Raw genomic sequence first — 16,685 nt, 5'->3', positions numbered from 1 at the left:
GGGGAGTGATCTCCGCTGATGACATGCAAGCCGGTCCTCTGGCTGTGTTCGCTGTCCTGCAGTGTGAACTCCTTCGCACTGCCCTGAGCTGGCAGGAGTGCCACCAGTTGGCATGGGCTGGGCATTCCTCTGGGGCCTGTCACCCTCACACTCAGCGCACGGCTGTCTCACTATTCCGGCCTCTCACATAGTGGGTGGTGGTGGTGGAAGTAGGGGGGGCTTTTCTGACCAGTCTGGAACTGTGGGGGAAGCTTGGCTGGAGTTCTTACTTAGACACAGTTCTGAAAAATTCACCATTAAAGGAGAGTGCATGTGCTTTGAGACGCTAAATAGGTTCAGTTTCCCCATAGTTTTCATATTTTAATGGATATTAAGTTTAAAACTGCACTGGGATCAGTAGCCAAGATAAGGGGAAATGGTCCTTATTTAATACTTCAGGTACTGTTTTATGTATTATTCCTTGAAATAAGTATGATTCAGTAGTCAATTTCTCTCACTGTGCTCTTTGCAATCAGAACTAATAAATAACTAATCGAGGCTTTTACTGGCTGGGATTAGGAAGAAACCACTGCATTTGAATGCTTTACTGCACTTTAAAACAGAAAATTAGAATCAGTGATGTCAACATCAAAGCACAGAAAATTCCAAGCTCAAAAATGGTCAGCAAGCAAGTAGTACTAATCGTGTCTTTTTATTCAGGTCTTCCTATAGTATCAGTAAAGTTTAGCTATACTTAAGTTCCCTGGTTCCCTGGGGCTGTAGGGCCAGGTGATTGCTTGGGAATGTGGGCAGACTGTTTAATTGTTTTGAGGCACGCCTGGATGAGTGTTTTGAATAACTCATTTGGGTTAGTGGGCCTGCTACCAGCATGCCCACATAGTCCTGATACATACCAGCTCAGCAGCCCAGCGCATGCTGCACACCACCTGCCCTCTAGTGTGTGTGGGGAGGAGGGGGGTATCAAGCAGAGAACAGGGTGAGTTAATGTCACACTTGGAGCCCACCCAGACCCCCCCCTCAAGCTGTCAGTAAACCCTGTACTGGATTACTCAAGATCCTTCGAGCTTTCATTTTTCTCCACCAATACTGCACACCTAAAAGCCTGTGTACACCATCTTCTCGAAACCCACAGTGATTGATTCTCCTGGCTAACATGTCAGGATAGGTAAACGGGAGCTTCTACTTCAGTCCCTAGAAGTCTTTTGATGTTAAATGCGTGCACTTGTCATCTCCTGTGATGTCCATCCAGCTGAACAGCTCTTTTGCAAAGCTTTCTCTATCATCACCACTCATGATGCACAAACACATTAGAGACATTTTTAATTGGAAAAGGTTGCAGGACCGTTCAGGTCAAGATGGATCGCGGTCAGTTGTAGTTCTGTAAAGTACAGTGAGCAGCAAGTCTGAGGTATTGTACAGGGCTTCGGTAGCTAGTTCCCATGTGAATAATACATTGGTTATGCATGACGCCACTGAGAGAGGAGGTGGGAAAGGACAGCGATCGAGAGGGAAAGAGAGGCTCTTAAAGGAACAGCTGTTAAGATCTGGCGTTCATCTTTGATGGGGCGAGGGGAAAGGGGGGCAAGTCGACAGCTGTCTCTCCCCCACCACAGCCCCACACCAGTTCCCCACTTCACTGACTCATAACCTGGCAAACCGCACAGCTACAACAATAGGAGCCGGCAGCTGCGGGCAGGTTGTCCGAACGGGGCGTCGGGGTGAAGACCACCGATTACCTACCGGACACGCCGTCTGGCACGGCCCTTCTCGAGCGCCTGGGAACCCCTTCCATCTTCCAGCTGGGCTTTGGCCTGCTCTCCCCTCCACGCTCTCCGTCCCTTTTCCCTGCACGACATCTCCGAATGTCCCTTAAGGCCTTCAAGCCTTCGGCAGAGAGAGGCCGCAGAAATGGGGTTAGGAAATGCAAAGGCTCACAGAAAAACGCTCGTGGTTTGCAGTTGTCGTTCGTTTTTTCTCTTCAAACTTAGCGACGGGCTGTGTCAAATGCAGTGTTAACGTTTAATGCCAATGCTGTGTTTTAAAGCAATAAATGAATTATGAATTCAACAAAAAAATGAAGATTTAAGGCTTTTAATGTAGCAACCATCCCTGCACAATAAAGTTCCAACTTGATAAGGCTATATTTTAATTTTGGTGACACATCACAAAAATAGTCTGATACTGAGCCCATAGTTCCAAGTTATTCATTCTCTGTCAGTACATTAGAACTTGTGTTTTACATTCTTGCTTCTCCTCTATTTATATTCTTAACAAACAGATCACCCTCTTTGCAGCTTGTTAGTGAGACTTAAATAGAGGGTGATGTTCAGTTCAGTATTGTGGACCTCTGTATTAATACACTGTTCACTGATTTAGGGTCATAACCTCAGTGAAGCCTGAAAGGTCCTTCAGACTTTGAAATGACTCGTCTCTTCCTCTTGTCCTCTTGTGTACCAAAACCCACTGTGAGAACAAAGACAAATCCCACAACTTGTCTATAAGAATTTTGTTCGCTTTTTATGCTGTCAAAACTGCTGATCATATTCAGGAAAGGAAACAGGCAGGGATATTGTTTTGCTTCTTGCTGGGCTGCTGGTTTGCTCATCAGTGCACATGAAGCTGCACTACTTCTGCTGTACCGTCAAGACACTAAGAAATAATGATGATGCAGTCAGAACTCAGACGTGGTGGACATAACGCAGTGTTACACAGGGTGACCGACATCCAGGGAGAGGATTCATAGGGTCACACAGTAAGGAAAATCTAGCTTTTCTTAATAAATATTTCAAGTTACTGCTTTACAAAAAAAAGCTTTATAAAGGAAGACATCAGTGATAAATATACATTCTCTTGGCAAGTCGGCTGATGATCACAAGAATTGTTAAAGAGGGAACCATTTGACCCATCTAGCCTCCTACAGTTGGTCCTTTTATTAGTTAACAGCCAGCTGCCAAATGGGCTGGTTAGGTCAAAAGGCCTCAAGTGTTTAAGTTGTTCAAATGATTGTGTGTTAACAGTTATTGACAATACCTACAATACAAGTGTCATTACAAGGAGTAAAAATAATGACAGCACACTTCCAGTTCTATTGAAATCCACCCTTTATCAATTCCAACAAAAGCAAACAGTTCAGCATCTCCAGGTACAGTATGGGTGGGGCAGGAAAGTGGCTGACGGTGATAAAGCTGGTAGCTCTGGATTCCTCTTTAAGATGCAGCCCTCCCTCCTCACTCTTTTTTTTTCCTGGGCTCTGTCATGGCTGAGAAGGCTGGCTGGAATGTGGCTCTCCTTGCTGTTTTAAATAGCCCCCATGAAGAGCCAGCCAGTCCAAATAAGGCAGATCGCAGGGCTGCTAGCTGAAATACCAGCTCTGGGTGACAATAGACTGCTGTGTGTGTGTCAGAGTGGAATCCACTCTAACCCCCAGCACCTCTGCTCTTAACCCCTGCAGGGCTCTGCAAAACACTGCCCCAAAAAGGTCTCAGCGATGGAAAGCTGTTTATCAGCAGTACCGGGAGTACCATTTATCCCACTTTGTCTCAAGCCTATGTAATCTCAGTTCCGTTCACTTGCAGCTGACTGATGGAGTATCTGATGGGTACTAAATGAATTACTGACATACATAGACTGACTCTGCAGTTTTGTACAGACGTTTCTTGTCAAACGGAAATGGGGATGCAAGTATCCAATAACCATTTCGAGCAACCCTTTTCCTCCGATTATAAGTTTCAAAAACATAAGAACACTCACAAACAAGTGGAGGCCCTTTTGGACTGTCCAAGCTCGTTTTATTTTTATTCACGAATTGATTGACAAGGATCTCATCCAGCCACTTCTCGACAGAAGCCAGAACGTGCCCTACTGCGCTGGCGAATCTGGCAGAATCGGAGGAAATGGGAAGAAGTGTTTCAGCATGGCACTGACTGAGAAGTCCAGGCCAAAAGGCTGTTTGTCGGAATAGCATGTCGAGCAGGAAATTGAGTAGAGGATGATTTATAAAGGCTCACAGGCAACATAAGAAGAAATGTTAACAATACACAAGCAGTTAATCAGAGCCTGGGTTTATGTGTGCAGAGAGGAAGTTAACCTCCCCCCCCCCTAGAGTCTGACCTTTAACCCCAGTGTGGATGCTGTTTCTCCAGGATCCTGGTGGGGGCACCACAGGCCCGTGGGTTCCAGCCCCAGCATGATGTTCGAACAGGGGCACTTTACCAGTGCCCGATCACAGCCGAGGAGTGGGACTGCGTGCGAGTGGACATCGATAAAGGAGGTGAGGCCGAGTTAGAATGAAACGAGTCGGGCGGCTCGTCTGGCTTTTTTACTGTATCTCTTTTTGAACAGTTAGAATCGAGAGGAGCGAGTGTTAACAACTTTAATCTACACAACTATCCTCACGTTTTGTCGGCCTGTTTAGTTGGCGAGATGAATACTTGTTTTTGTTAATCGGAGCCGTGTGTACCCGCTCCTGTCGCCCCCAGTGAGTCCAGATCACGAGAGCAAGGCGAACCAGTGGCTGGGCGTCACCGTGAAGAGCCAGGGGATAGGCGGGAAAGTGGTGGTGAGCTCAATCAGTCCTTCCGTACATTCCCATCTATCGCAAAGTAAAACCTGGATTGCAAATGGGAAGAGGCCGTTCGGCTCACCTTGTCCCTATGATTGTTTGTGGCTTCTCCATCCTAGGATCTTGTCCAGCCAATTTGTGAAGGATCCCAGGGAATTTAAAAAATTTGGCAAGCTTGCTTGCTCCCAACATCCGCCTCCCTTTGTGTAAAGACATGTTTCCTGATGCCCGTGTTCAATGTTCTTCTGCTTAGCTTCCACCTTTGCCATTGGGGTCCTATTCTGCAGTTGGTCCTAAAGTAGCCCTGGGTTGCCTTTATAAACGCCAGGATTTTGAACAGTCACCTTCGTTGCCTCCTTTATTGAAAGGAACCAGATCTCTGCAGCACTGCGGAGATCCACTTCCTTTACCCTGTTTGTGTGAGGCCTTCCTGCAGCTCCAGAGATGAACCCTTTTGCCCCAGGGCAGCCAGGACCCTGTTGCCACACGACACCGTATTCTCGGGATTTAAAAGGGTGTCTCCTCCCGGCCAGACCTGCGCCCACCTGTACGAGCTGCGGCAGTGGGTGCGGCGGCAGCAGGAGACGCGGGACCCCATCGGCCGCTGCTACATGCTGAGCGAGGACCTCACGGAGCAGGACGACCTGGACGGCGGGGAGTGGAAGTTCTGCGAGGGGCGGCCCCAGGGCCACGAGCAGTTCGGCTTCTGCCAGCAGGGCATGTCCGCCAGCTTCACCCCCGATACGAACTACATCCTGTTCGGGGCGCCGGGCACCTACAACTGGAAAGGTAAAGCCCGCGAGCAGGGCGCACGACTGCCGTTCTGCGACCTGGGAAGTGCAGAGCTCTTGCATAAACGTGCTTAGGCTTGCTTGCACAATTCCACAACCATCAGACTAGCTGGTGTCCTACTTGCTTCTCTTCTGAATTCTTCATGCTCGGGTGAGACGTCTATTTACTGATCCTTGTAAGGAGAAATCGCAGAGAAACACTTTTAAACTCGCACAGGTTTGTAAGGTCACGTTAAGTCATGAAAGGCCCCGATATGCGAGGTGTTGTTCCCCACTTTGTAGTGTTTTTCATTCACCTGCCACTGTAGAGAAATATGGATTTTTTTTGTCTTAATGAGGTTTTCAGGTGAGGTTCCAGAATCCTAAACTAAGGCACCAAACCTGAGCAGCAGCATCCTGAGGTTGTGTGCAGCTGCAGCCGTTCCATCTGCTGTTTTCCAGATGGATCTTCTGGGGTTACAGGGACACCTGCTGGACAGTGGCAGGCTAGAGGGCTTGACAAGCCTAGCCATCCAGTCACATCTCCGCATGCTTTCGTGACTGAGGCAAAAGCATTATAGTAAAAGCATTTATGGTCTCATAATTCACTGTATCATCAGCCTCACAGTTTAATTTCACATCAGGCACTGCCAAGCACGAATGCTCTGTTGTCTTGAGGCAGTAATATTGTCCAAATTAAGAGCTTAACTAGAACAACCAAAAGGCTTTTTTTTACCATTTCCTTTCAGTGGGTTAGTGTGTTTGCATATAGGACATTGGAAGTGCAGTTGAGAGAGACTGAAGGGGCTGCAAAACAAAGACGTTAATCACTGGATAGTGTGGAAATACCCATAATGAAAAATACTAGCCACTCCAGCCTCTCCCATCTGCAGTGATTTCAACTGCTTGATGGCTGAGTCACGTGTAACACTGTGCCATGTGTGTAGTTGAATGAGTGTGTGTTCCTGCTCTGTGTAGAGGACTGTGTGTGTTCCTGCTGTGTGTGGAGGACTGTGTGTGTTAGCGTGCTGTGTGTAGAGAATGTGTGTGTTAGTGTGCTGTGTGTAGAGGACTGTGTATGTTAGCGTGCTGGTTGTAGAGGACTGTGTGTGTTGGCGTGCTGTGTAGAGAATGTGTGTGCGTGCTGTGTGTAGAGAATGTGTGTTCCTGCTGTGTGTAGAGGACTGTGTGTTACCGTGCTGTGTGTAGAGGACTGTGTGTGTTGGCGTGCTGTGTGTAGAGAACGTGTGTGCGTGCTGTGTGTAGAGTGTGGGTATCTGTGTGCTGTGTGTAGAGGATAGTGTGTGTTAGCGTGCTGTGTGTAGAGAATGTGTGTGCGTGCTGTGTGTAGAGTGTGGGTGTCTGTGTGCTGTGTGTAGAGGATAGTGTGTGTTAGCGTGTTGTGTGTAGAGAATGTGTGTGCGTGCTGTGTGTAGAGTGTGGGTGTCTGTGTGCTGTGTGTAGAGGATAGTGTGTTAGCGTGCTGTGTGTAGAGAATGTGTGTGCGTGCTGTGTGTAGAGTGTGGGTGTCTGTGTGCTGTGTGTAGAGGATAGTGTGTGTTAGCGTGCTGTGTGTAGAGAATGTGTGTGTGTGCAGGATAGTGTGTGTTAGCGTGCTGTGTGTAGAGAATGTGTGTGTGTGCTGTGTGTAGAGTGTGGGTGTCTGTGTGCTGTGTGTAGAGGACTGTGTGTTCGCGTGCTGTGTGTAGAAAATGTGTGTGTTAGTGTGCTGTGTGTTAGCATGCTGTGTGTAGAGAATGTGAGTGTTAGCGTGCTGTGTGTAGAGAATGTGTGTGTTAGTGTGCTGTGTGTTAGCATGCTGTGTGTAGAGAATGTGTGTGTTAGTGTGCTGTGTGTAGAGGACTGTGTGTTAACATGCTGTATGTAGAGGACTGTGTGTTAGAGTGCTGTGTGTTAGCGTGCTGTGTATATAGAATGTGTGTGCGTGCTGTGTGTAGAGGATAGTGTGTGTTAGCGTGCTGTGTGTAGAGAATGTGTGTGCGTGCTGTGTGTAGAGTGTGGGTGTCTGTGTGCTGTGTGTAGAGGATAGTGTGTGTTAGCGTGTTGTGTGTAGAGAACGTGTGTGCGTGCTGTGTGTAGAGTGTGGGTGTCTGTGTGCTGTGTGTAGAGGATAGTGTGTGTTAGCGTGCTGTGTGTAGAGAACGTGTGTGCGTGCTGTGTGTAGAGTGTGGGTGTCTGTGTGCTGTGTGTAGAGGATAGTGTGTGTTAGCGTGCTGTGTGTAGAGAACGTGTGTGCGTGCTGTGTGTAGAGTGTGGGTGTCTGTGTGCTGTGTGTAGAGGATAGTGTGTGTTAGCGTGCTGTGTGTAGAGAATGTGTGTGCGTGCTGTGTGTAGAGTGTGGGTGTCTGTGTGCTGTTTTCTCATTCCTCTGTGTTTCAGGTGAGCTGCGGGTTCAGCTCCTCAACCAGTCCATGCTCTATCTGGATTTCTTTGACGATGGGCCTTACGAGGTGGCAGATGAGAAAAAACAAGACGAAAGTCTGATCCCAGTGCCCTATAACAGCTACTTGGGTACGGGCTTGCCTGCCATTGGCACCGGGCACCAGACGGTTGAGAGGCCAGCCAGGGGACTGAGAGCTGTTCTGGGACTCACACCTGTGACCGGGACTCCCTAATATTCTCCAGGATGGGATCCCTTCTTAGTTCCAGAAAACATGGCTATCCATCAGAAACAAAAACCTAAAAGAGTCAGGAGACTCAAACGCCATCAAGGGCCTGTCTCCTTATATAGTCAGAAGGTTGTATTGTAGTTATATGTTGTGGCCTTGGGTTCAAGTAGCTTATCAGGACCCCGGGTGACAGCTCTCAGCCCCCTTGGATGCCCCAGAGGTTGGCGTAAGTACCCACCCTGATGCCCGCTTGAAGTCACAATCCTAGAGGAGTTTTTCTCACATGCACCCCCTCTCCCTCTCCCTTTCTCTCTCTGTCTTTCTCTCTCTCTGTTGCTGTCTCTCGCCGGGGCCCAGGGCTCCTGTTTATGACCAGCCCAGTCGAGGAAACGCTGGTTTACAAAACCCTGGAGCCGTCAGGGCGCGCCACCACCTTTGAGGACGTAGCTCAGAATAGCTACTTAGGTCTGTAGGAGGAGGAGGCCTTGTCAGAACAGGTCCCCTATACTAGACTATTCCCCTACCCTACCCATCCACCCTCCCTCCCCTGTGCTCTACCAGTGTCTGTTTAGAACAGAAGCTCTTTCTAACTCATTCTCAGGAGCCCACCACCATTGCAGCACATGTCTCCTTAGGGAACTAAAAGAATCCACTCACTGTCAGTGGGAGTTTCTACAACCATCAGAATAGTTCCTGATCTTAGAGCTGTTGCCCACTGTGGCAAAAACGAATATGTAATTCTGGATTGTATTTATTGGGAGAACAGTGTGTTTTGCTGGACAGCATCTTTGCCAAAAACTAACCAAACAAGATGAGACAGTGTTTGTCAACACCCACAATAAGAGTTCTATTGCATGACACATGGATTTGTCACAGTATACCGAAATTTTAATCTTTTGTTAAAACTTGAGACAGGTTATCTTTGATGAAATGCATGTTGCCTAACAACAGTTGAAGATTATTTCACTCTTAATTCCATTATAGTTCTCAGCAGGGGAAGGACATTTGAAACAACCAGTGAAAGTCTTCCAACATGAATAAAACTGTAGAATCTTAAAATAAAGCTAAACACAATTCAAGAAGGTGGGAAAAGGGATCTAGGACGATACAACAGATTCTAGAAAGACTATAAATAGATTTATTATCAGATAACTTATGTATCCCAGCAACACCATCCTTTCTGGTGAGTTGCCATGCCTTCCAAGTGGAACGTCAAGGTTTCTAACACCTTCGCAGGCAACAGTACTGTGATTGTTGTGCTGCCCTGGAGCAGCACAAGGCATTAAGGCGGTGCCGGCAGGGAGATGCAATGGTGGTGAGATCTCTGCCAGAGAGTTAGAGCTGGGCATCCGTGCTGTAGTCGGCGGTAGAGTGGCGGTCTGTCTGGGTCTCCGTCTTGTCGGTCGGTGGCTTGCATGTGTGTGTCGGGGTGTCCGCGTCGCCAGGAGGTTCCTCGGTGGCAGGATCAAGACTGAGAACGGCTTTGCTACCGGGACAAGTCTAACTGCCCTCAAAGGCAGGAAAGGGACAGACTCCATCCTCTTAAACTTCCCCCGTCGTCTGTGCCAGGATGTGCCAGGATGCGACTCCGCTTGTCCGTCGGCAGCGGAAGCTACTCTTTCCGTTTCGATTTGCGAAAGATGAAAAGATGAAAAGAAAAAACGTGCGTCTTGCATTACGTGGGTGGCTGCGGCTTCCTCTGTTTGAGACGGTGTATTCAGATGTGACCCTATCTTCCTGATTTTCCCAGAGTCACACTAGGCTTGCTGCCGCTGCTCATAGTGATATATACCATGTCACACTTAGAAAGCTGGCTTGAAATTGTCTTAGGTTCTTTGCATCAGTGAAGTTACCCAGTTGTGTGTAGACTCCCCTGTGCTGTAACAGGCTTGTTAATAAGATAACCGAGTCCTCATCATTCACTGCAGTAGCTTAACAGCCCTGAAGATGTTGCATTTGGATGTGCTCTCGGAATGCTCTTCCTAGCCCAAATTCGGCCACTCGGCCTTCACCTCCAGTGCTCTTTAACTCGCATGTTTCCATTGATGGTGACACCAATGCACAGTTTATATGGTATGCGTTCACGTGATGGCATCGATCCATTTCCATTGAATTCACTGTCCGCCCCTGTCCTGGGTGTTTAATACCGAAGACGCTTTATTCTTCTGATTTAAAAGTCAGTGGTTGTTCACCCCGTCCTATTGTCACCAAATAGAGGGTGCAGTGCTGAACTGTTGTAGAAAACTAAGTAGCTCACAAAACACACCAAGATCACACTTGAACAGCGAATACATGTTCTGCACAATAAAAGCTTGCCCTTTGACGAATAGGTTAGTGTGTACACATGAAAATTCAAAATGTGGAAAAGGTGGGTGTAAGCTTGTGCAGAACAGTTAGAACAAATATTTAGGACCAGGGGTGGAAAATGTTTCTTTAGTCAAGGTTGGGGCACTTCAGTATTAAAGATGAAACATCCTGAGGAGTGCTTTACAATGGCTGTGTTACGGAAGGCTGTGAGATTAATTGACTGTGTAGTGTGACATGACCGGAAACTCAGCAAGGCGTGTATAATTAATGTTTAAATACGCTAAACCAATTCAAAATCAGTTAAGTTCAGAAAGGGAGTTATTGTTATACATTCTACTGTATTACAGGGCTTTTCCAAATTCAAAGGAAGAGGTTTGACATCATGTCAGTATAAAACTGAGCACAAATCAGAGTACACCCTAACATATCCATGGCTGTTAGCTTGATCTAGCTTGATTCCAGTATGGACTGACACAGAAGGTCAAGCCGAAGGCTGACATTTCTACTGTTCTATAGGTCTGCTGCGGACAGCTGTTATCCAGCCTTGAGTCCCACACCTGCCACCCTGGATCAGCCCAATATGCATTCTTCCATGTGTCCATCTGTTCCTGTGTCGCTTATGCATGACAGCTCAAGCTGCTGTAGCCTGCCCTCCCTCTCCCGTTGCCCTGGCATCTACCTGCATGCTGGTTGTTCTTTGGTGGATATTTAATTTGCATGATTGGTTTGCTCATTATGAACAAATAAACTAATAAATCATTGTTTTCACAGCTGCCTGAATCCAGTCACCAGACTCGAACTTTACAGCAGCTATTTGCCTGACCTCAACCACATACAGTACTTTTCAGAGGATCACACATATGGACACATGCAGCCGGAGTCCCCTGGTGGCTAAAACAGGGAAATAATCATGTATCCCTCAGATTGTTAGCTCTGATTGTTGAGCCTTAGCCTTTTGCTTAAGAGAGCAAGCATTTTCACACAGAGGTCTAAGCATAGAAGTAGTCTTTTATCTCAGATAAAACAGAAATGCAAACAATAGGGCTTCTGTGTTTACAATAACACTCTGTCCAAAGAGCAGGATGAATCTTACAAATGCTTACAAATGCTTACAAATGCTGATAAGAAGTGGCCTGAATTCCCTTTTCGTGGTGATACAGTACCATTAGCACATGGCCGACGGGTATTAATGGGACTAAAATTCCTTCGGTGGAAGTGACTGCAGTCTGCCATGTGTGAACTTTATATTTGGCTGTAACAAAGAGGTTAAGACCCTCCCCTTTCTCTGCAGTTCTGTGGGATCTTTCATTCCTCAGTCTCACTAGGACCTCGGTTTAATCTTTCCTCTGATAAATGGAAACATCCTCAGCAAGGTGCCCTAACCCATGCCCTGTCACTAGTGCCACCGAATTCAAACACACACCCGGCTTTCCTTTGCTGAGACCCAGCTTTGTTCAAGCCTCCGAGATTTGACGAGGTCAGGCTTCAAGGCGGTATAGCTGCAAGTGTATGTGCATGTACCAAAACACACTGAAATTCGCACACAGCATTGAAAGACTGCCTTTCCACGCTTCGTTCACACACTGGCTAACTCCCTGGCAACCAATACCGAAAATCCTCCTCAGTTTCTAAATTCTATAACGTATTCCAAAGTGAAGAATCAATTGAAACCTGGATATGGTCTGAAGGTAATTTTGCACTCAAAGTCCACCTACACTAGCTCAGATTTTCAGATTTGATTTTGAGCATCTGATTCCCACCCTGAGGTCACCAATGCTGTGCTCTAGGTTGATGGCCCTAAGCTTTCTGTGGGTGGCACAAGTCATTCAGATGATTTGCTCAGAGAGAACATTGTATGGTGCTGGCTGCTGGTTGAGATACGAATAAGTGCAACACATTCTCTATTTCTGCGTCTGTATACTTATATAATAAACTCATACAAACGTGCATGAGCAACACAAGACAGCTGGCACCGTGGAACAAGGTAGGTGTGAAGAGCAAGCGGTAGGAATAGCCTGTCAGTGCCAGGTTACCTGGTGTGAAGCACACATGCCTCTCCTGGTCCTGACGATGTCACCTCACCCCTTCACCCCACAGGGTTCTCAGTAGACTCCTCCAAGGGCATCACCAGCAAGTCAGAGCTGACCTTTGTGGCAGGGGCACCCCGTGCCAACCACACAGGCGCCGTGGTGCTGCTGCTCAAGGACAATGTCTACCGGCTCGTGCCCATGCACATCCTGTGGGGCGAGGAGCTGGCGTCCTCCTTCGGGTACTCTGTTGCCGTGGCCGACCTGAACAGTGACGGGTGAGGCTCTCTACCCCTCAGGGCTGCCAAGAGTTTCAATTTGTACAAAAACTATCATTACCAGTGCCTCTGCATTGCACTAGGATCACAGTCCAGGCTTGGGGAGGTTTGTTCAGTCATGAGAACGTCATGTAAGTGCATTGTGAAAGCAAAGACAGTTTGTAGAGGATGTACAGGGAACAAAATATGATTTTGTATGATCGGCCATGTAAAAAGAGCTGAGTGTCCTTTACATATGTTTTATCCCTCTCGGTTGAGACACAAACAATTCCTGAAGATGTTATAGTGCAGGAAAAATCGGTAACTGGAAATGAGCTTTGGTGATTTAACTGCAATTGTGAGCTCATTTTGAGAGACTGATCTTCATCCGTATTGGCATATCTGGAATTTGGAGCACAGCTGTTCAAGATCCTGCACACACAGCACTGTCAGCCTCGAGTTCAGTCACTGGTAGTCTGCAAGGACAATCTTCAGTTCATAATGGAGGCTTGTGTAAGGGTCATAAGAGTAGTGATTGTGCTCAGTAAGAGAGAAGCCTCCTGGGCTTCATCAGTCTTTTCCGTGGTGTTTTCCCATTTCTTGTAATAAAACTAAGGAGGGTTTGTGTATCCAAAGCTGGGATCAGAAACAACCGTAATGACAATTTCAGGAAAGAGGACTGTAGCGCTGAGATGTCAACCATGAACAAAAAGCCTTATTCTGTCATAGGCATCTGCAGCTTGATCATGGAGGATGTCCACCTAAGATGGCGCCTCGAATAACTGAAAAACTTTGATCGGTGTGACAGTTTGATGTTCCCCTATGTACAGGGGTAACAGCTGGCCACACTTAGCCACCTTCCCTTTCCCCTCTCCCTCTCTCCTCCCCAGATGGGTGGACCTGATAGTGGGGGCCCCCAACTACTTTGACCGGAAGGCAGAAATCGGGGGTGCAGTGTACGTGTACCTCAACCCTGCTGGGCGCTGGGAATGGGCCAGGCCAACGCGGCTCAACGGGACCTACAACTCCATGTTCGGTCTGACCGTCAGCAGCGTGGGCGATCTGGACCAAGATGGCTATGGAGGTCAGACCGCCATGGGAGTCTTACTATTCCTTGTGTCTGCAGTGGAGACAGAGGCCCTCTGCTATAAAAGAGCTGTCAGTTTATGCTTGACAGTGGGTTACACTGATCCTTCTTTTGGGGATGTAAGCAGCGTCAGAAACACTACCGTAGGAATAACTAGTTTGTGGCGGCCAAGCGTTCATAGTGCCGCCGCTTTCCGATCTTTTGATGTCGGATCTTCCTCTCACTGCGCAGCCGAATCTACGAAGTGTTGGATGGTTCACCGGTGCTTCATAGGGAACGTGAGCTGGGTTTAGACAGCCACGAGACAGGTTAGTTTTACCCTATAGTAGTGATCCTGCTCAGTAAGAGAGGAGCCACAGCTTCAGACATGTGGTATCTGTGAGCGACTCTGCCATCTGTGGGATCATGACTGAACATCTCTAAGTAAGAATCCCCCTAAAAGGTGCAATATGGTACGCTGTATGTGGCTGGTAGGGATCACTGTTGGCACAACTCATTTAAAGAAAGTTTTATCTCTATCCAGATATTGCAGTTGGAGCCCCATTTGATGGCGATGGCAAAGTGTTCATCTACCGTGGGAGCTCCTCTGGCATCATCACCTCACCTGCCCAGGTCAGTGGGAGCTGAAACTGTGTGACCTCATGATCTACTTAGAACGGTTGCGGCGCCTTTCAGAACCTTGATCAGCAATAGCAACTTTCAGCCTGCAGCATTCACAACCAGAAAAGGAGAGCTGTTTCTTTAGATATAAGAATATCTTTTTTCCCGCAGGAAAATATTGCTTAATTGCTTTAAATGATGCAGTTGTCAGTTCTACCACAAAAGATGGATGTTTTTGCTAATTAGGTTGTTGTGTGTCCTCATTCGCGGTCTCTCTCACACACCTCTCTCTCTGTCTGGGCCCAGGTGCTGGACGGTGTGGGCGTAGGGGTCAGGCGTTTCGGATACTCAATTTCGGGGGGTCTGGACATTGATGGGAACTCTTACCCTGACCTAGCAGTGGGCTCCCTTGGGGATCAGGTTGTCCTCTACAGGTGAGACCCCTTCAGTGGTCTGTCTCATTGGGAGCTCATCCCCCGCCCCCCACTCACTCCCTAAGAAGCCACCAAGTTTCCATTTCCATTCTTTAAGCCTTTAACCCATCCCTACCACCCCCAGGTCTCGCCCCGTGATCCATGTGGCCCGGCAGGTTACCATCAAGCCCCAGAACATCGACCTGGAGCAGAGCAACTGCAAGGGCAGAGATGGGGTGTGGTGAGTGAGTGCAGGCCCTTGCCACACAGACCAGTTGATGGCAAAGTGGTTGTCTTGCAGCCTGTTTCAGAAGAGAGACTCCCATACTGTAGCAATTCAAACAAGCTTCCGGTTTGTTTGCATGTCTTAAAACCATCTGGTCGTTTTTGCTCTAGCAAGAGAAGGTGCAATGCTAGTTCAGTGCTGACAGTCTCATAGGTGTGTATTTGCAGGAATGCTTGGTTTCTTCAAGCCCTGTTCTGCTCTTAGTGTCATAAATAACTTCCCAGTGTCTTATTGTAGTGGTGCATGGTTTTCAAGCAGTATTGAGGACTAAGAACAAAGGAAGGATGTTCCTCTATGACAAGTAACAGCAGTAATCCCCTTACACAGAAGGAATTGCCATATTCTAAATGAATGTTTTGTGGCTGGGAACACCTCTGTAACACGTTTGTCTGTTAACAGAACTTCAGCGCTTTGAGTAACTGGTATCATTGCTGAATTTGTATTGAGCTGTTTTTCGGTTGTGCTTGTGTTTCCACAGCGTGGAGGTAGAGGCTTGCTTTGAGTATATGGCACATCCTCAAACATACAGTCCACACATCAGTGAGTACCCTCCTCATCCTCTCCAGTTTGTCCCCTGGGTATTATCAAGTATCTGTGGATTGTGGGCTTTCTGCAACATCTTTAGTGTGATGGAAAGAAAGCTGTTCTGTGCTGTTCTTATTGGAGTAAGGTGTCAATTCTGCTCTGTTAAATTCCTCTGTCACGCTATCTCTTGGTTTCTGTCCTTCTTCCTTTTCTCTCCTCCTCTCCCTTTTGCTTCATCATCATCTCTCTCTTCTCCCCTGTCCGGACTCTCAGAAACTCTCTCTCTCTTCCCTGTCCTGATTGTTAGATGCTCTCTCTCCCCTGTCTTGATTGTCAGATGCTCTCTCTCATTTCCTGTCCTGTCTCTCGGATTTTCTTTCCCCTTCCCTGTCCTGACTCTCGGATGCTCTCTCTGTCCCTCTCCTGTCCTGGCTCTCGGATGCTCTCTCTCCTTCCCTGTCCTGACTCTTGGATGCTCTCTCTCTACCTCTCCTGTCCTGACTCTCGGATGCTCCCTCTCTCTCTCTTCCTGCTCAGCTCTGGGAGTGCTGTTTGAGGCAGACACGGAACGCAGGAAGCTGGGACTCCCTCACCGCGTCAACTTCCTGGGGCGCACGGGGGCAGAACCCGAGTACCAGCACTCGGTGGAGGTGGATCTCCGGGGGCAGCTTCGCACCTCCTGCCAGATGGCCACCTTCCAGCTGCAGGTAGGAGGGCACACCTGTGCCACCTGCCACTCACCGGTGTCACTCGCTCAGCATTCCAGTAAGATCTGAAATCAACTCCTGCGCCACAGGGTCCACTGTTCTGGATATCATTTAGACAAATAATAATGATCCTTACACTTATATAGTGCTTTTCTGGACACTCCACTCAAAGCGCTTTACAGGTAATGGGGATCCCCTCCACCACCACCAGTGTGCAGCCCCACCTGGATTATGTGACGGCAGCCATAGTGCACCAGTACGCTCACCACACACCAGCTATCAGTGGGAAGGAGAACAGAGTGATGAAGCCAATTCATTAAAGGGGGTATATTAGGGGGCCATGATTGGTAAAGGCCAGGGGGAAATTTTCGAAAAATGCCCTGGGATTTTTAATGACCACAGAGAGTCAGTTCCTTGGTTTAATGTCTCATCCGAAGGACGGCGCCTTTTTACAGTATAGGGCCTCCCCTTAACTATACTGGGGCATTAAGACCCACACAGACTGCAGGGTGAGC

At 47.8% G+C, this 16,685-nt stretch overlaps 1 protein-coding gene across 4 annotated transcripts in view; it reads left to right on the top strand.

Moving 5' to 3' along the window:
• The window catches only part of itga7 (integrin, alpha 7), a 53,247-nt gene that overhangs the window by 19,431 nt on the left and 17,131 nt on the right, over positions 1 to 16,685 (top strand). For 3 of the 4 annotated variants that reach the window (XM_088915622.1, XM_088915613.1, XM_088915631.1), the window contains exons 2-12: positions 4,143 to 4,270; positions 4,479 to 4,558; positions 5,095 to 5,350; positions 8,319 to 8,426; positions 12,366 to 12,573; positions 13,443 to 13,636; positions 14,163 to 14,251; positions 14,546 to 14,673; positions 14,798 to 14,893; positions 15,417 to 15,478; positions 16,001 to 16,170. In XM_088915622.1, coding sequence (XP_088771748.1) covers positions 4,143 to 4,270; positions 4,479 to 4,558; positions 5,095 to 5,350; positions 8,319 to 8,426; positions 12,366 to 12,573; positions 13,443 to 13,636; positions 14,163 to 14,251; positions 14,546 to 14,673; positions 14,798 to 14,893; positions 15,417 to 15,478; positions 16,001 to 16,170 — 1,519 coding nt within the window. Of the gene's footprint in view, positions 1 to 4,142; positions 4,271 to 4,478; positions 4,559 to 5,094; positions 5,351 to 7,731; positions 7,864 to 8,318; positions 8,427 to 12,365; positions 12,574 to 13,442; positions 13,637 to 14,162; positions 14,252 to 14,545; positions 14,674 to 14,797; positions 14,894 to 15,416; positions 15,479 to 16,000; positions 16,171 to 16,685 lie in introns of all 4 variants that reach the window. The other variant, XM_088915640.1, reaches the window with a different exon arrangement.

This window comes from Atractosteus spatula, chromosome 1 (assembly GCF_055471065.1).
Source record: "Atractosteus spatula isolate fAtrSpa1 chromosome 1, fAtrSpa1.hap1, whole genome shotgun sequence".
Lineage (NCBI taxonomy): Eukaryota > Metazoa > Chordata > Actinopteri > Semionotiformes > Lepisosteidae > Atractosteus > Atractosteus spatula.
The sequence above is the reverse complement of the archived record's forward strand: the minus strand, read 5'-3'. Positions and strand labels throughout refer to the sequence as shown.